The 2,476-nt window shown below is 42.5% G+C and overlaps 1 protein-coding gene across 3 annotated transcripts in view; it reads right to left on the bottom strand.

Moving 5' to 3' along the window:
• The window catches only part of LOC107676120 (U3 small nucleolar RNA-associated protein 18 homolog), an 11,607-nt gene extending 9,375 nt beyond the window's left edge, over positions 1-2,232 (bottom strand). The window contains exons 1-5 of one of the 3 annotated variants that reach the window (XM_016470644.1): positions 1,790-2,232; positions 1,046-1,161; positions 837-932; positions 686-753; positions 401-501 (exon numbers count right to left, since the gene is read on the bottom strand). In XM_016470644.1, coding sequence (XP_016326130.1) covers positions 401-501; positions 686-753; positions 837-932; positions 1,046-1,161; positions 1,790-1,999 — 591 coding nt within the window. In that variant the 5' untranslated portion in view covers positions 2,000-2,232. The remainder of the gene's footprint in view (positions 1-400; positions 502-685; positions 754-836; positions 933-1,045; positions 1,162-1,789) is intronic. The other 2 variants (XM_016470642.1, XM_016470643.1) reach the window with 2 other exon arrangements.
• Between the last annotated feature and the right edge of the window lie 244 nt (positions 2,233-2,476).

The raw sequence follows: 2,476 nt of genomic DNA, 5'->3' as shown, positions 1-2,476 counted from the left end.
TTGTTTATTGAATTCAATGTCACATTTGCAGTCATGGTAATTTTTGGAGAAAAACGGCACTCTTCGTGTGAAATTGAATAACTATATGAAGTGGTATAAATATATAAATTTTCTGCCATCATGTCTTGAATTTGTCATCATTCTAAATGCATTTTAATAGACTGAATCATGCAGTGAAAGAAAACACACTAAATGCGCACACGCACTAGTCTAGACTTCACGTAATGTATGCGTGCGCTCTGTAGGGATGTTTTGAATGGTTTTTGCAAAATACTGGATAATGTCAAATCACACATCGTTAAAACAACAATTACGATATTATCGCAGACGATATATATCGCACACCCCTACTTGGAACAATAAAAGCATGTCTACACTGGTCACATGTTGAGCAGCAGACCTTAATAATTCCCTTCGGCAGGCTGTTGGACGAGCCGATGAAGTTACCCGTCCTTCGCAACAGATCTTCACTTTCATCCTCATCTTCACTCTCGTGCTCTGCTTTGAAGAAACATACAAACATTTATGATGCTGTACGTTACTGGTTAACAACAGAACATCTTACAGGTCTCATTGAAGCATGATAACACTCGACCATAAACGGACGGCATAAAATATTTACTGCAGCTCAAATTAACAGAGACATCCCTCAACAAACATCTGGCCATAACTTATGCAGAATTACCTTTCTTCATGCTTCTCTTGGCTGTGGCTTCTGCCCAGCTGGGTGTGCCGCCCATGGCTTTCTGAAACCTGTCAAACAAAGCCGACGCATTCGGCTTACAAGTGCGCTTTTGTTTTTTTCAAACAAATCGTTTTATTTTGCTGTAACTCACTGCTCCTTTAGGCGTTGCTGTAGCCTCTGTTTTGTCATTTTATTTTCCGCTTCACTCTTTTTAAAGTCTCTGCGAAACCGATGTGTCATGTCAATCCTTAAAAAAATAAGTAAAATAAGTGACAAGCATACTGACAGGAAGGCTGTGAGGTTATCTAAATGAATGCACTGCACATGAGCGGATGGAGCAATGCTTTAGGTCTGCCTCACTCTTCCTCCTGCTCATCGTCCTCATCCTCCCACGCGGCGCTCCGGACGGCCGGCTGCGTCTGGTCCTCCGAGCACACGCTGCCTGCGTCGTCCTCCTCCAGAAACACACTGCTGTCCTGCTCAAACACAAGCACACGCTTCAGAACGGGTCACACTTCTGTGTGTCATCACAGCTTTAGTTTGGGAGCGATGCTCACTGTGAACTCAGGGCTGTCAGCTCAAACTAATAACCGCATATCAGCAAAACAGACTTCATTCCATTGATAACTTACTCTTTCTGACTTATTCAGTCGTATTCAGATTGTATTCATTGATTTAATTTAAAAATGTTGAAAAAGTTTATAAAAATCAATTTATGAATTTGACATAAACGATGACATACATTTAATGAGGTCAGGAAAATTATTAGTGCCGTCAAACGATTAGTTGCATCCAAAATGAAAGTTTTTGTTTACTAAATATGTGTGTATACTGTGCATATTTATAATGTGTATATATACTTTTCTACATCTCTAATACCTAAACTTAACAACTACCTTCCTAACTATTAATAAGCAGCAAATTAGCAGTTTACCGAGGCAAAATCAGTTAATAGTTAAGTGAGAACTGGTCCCCAAACTAAAGTGTGAGCAGCTGTTCTCGTGTGATTCTGCAGCGTGAAACATGTTTAAAAGCTTCCGTGTAGCGACTCGTAGAAGCAGACAAGCTCAAGGTTGTGAGGCTATGTGTTGTAGTGAGTCGCACCGTGAGGCGCTCCGCGAGCCGCTCCTCCGCGCCGAACAGCAGCTCCTCCAGCAGCCGGACTGACGCGTCCTCCCCGCGGAGCGTCGCGCACAGCACCTGGTGCCGCTGCTGCTGACCGCGCTCCTCCGCCGCGCTGCGATCCGGATCCTCGCTAAGCGGCCTCTTCGCCGCCTTCCTCTGCTTTCTGACGGAGGACTCCGACGAAGCCATCGTGAGCACAGTAGAGTAAACACCGCTGCTTTATCTGTGAGTCCCGCAGATCTAAAGCTTAAACTACAGCACAGAACATGTGAGCGGAACTTCTTCTTCTTCTTCTCTGATGGCGGTGCGCTTGCGCCTCCTACCGAGGAGGAGTGTGACGTTGAATCCTTGCCGCCTACAGCTTTATTTCCTTAAATAAGAAAGAGCTTTGTATGCCGTTTTAAAGTACTGTCTATGAATAAATGCCTGACCAGAATAAAGGTGACCAGATTTCTGAAATGAAAGCCGGGGACATTTCCTAGTTCAGAGGTCAAAATATTAGGGAAATCTCACTTGTGATTATTTACGAATTAAAAAACAGGGACATTTTTTTTTTATGTTTTTGTTTTTAAATAGTTGTTGGTTCCATATTAATAATTACAGTGATGTTGGAGGATCAAACATACCATAGTTTTTGAATACAGTTCACCAAAAATCATATTATGA

This window comes from Sinocyclocheilus anshuiensis, unplaced genomic scaffold, assembly GCF_001515605.1.
Source record: "Sinocyclocheilus anshuiensis isolate Anshui unplaced genomic scaffold, SAMN03320099.WGS_v1.1 scaffold3605, whole genome shotgun sequence".
NCBI classification, from domain to species: domain Eukaryota; kingdom Metazoa; phylum Chordata; class Actinopteri; order Cypriniformes; family Cyprinidae; genus Sinocyclocheilus; species Sinocyclocheilus anshuiensis.
This window is presented reverse-complemented; position numbering and strand designations above follow the sequence as displayed.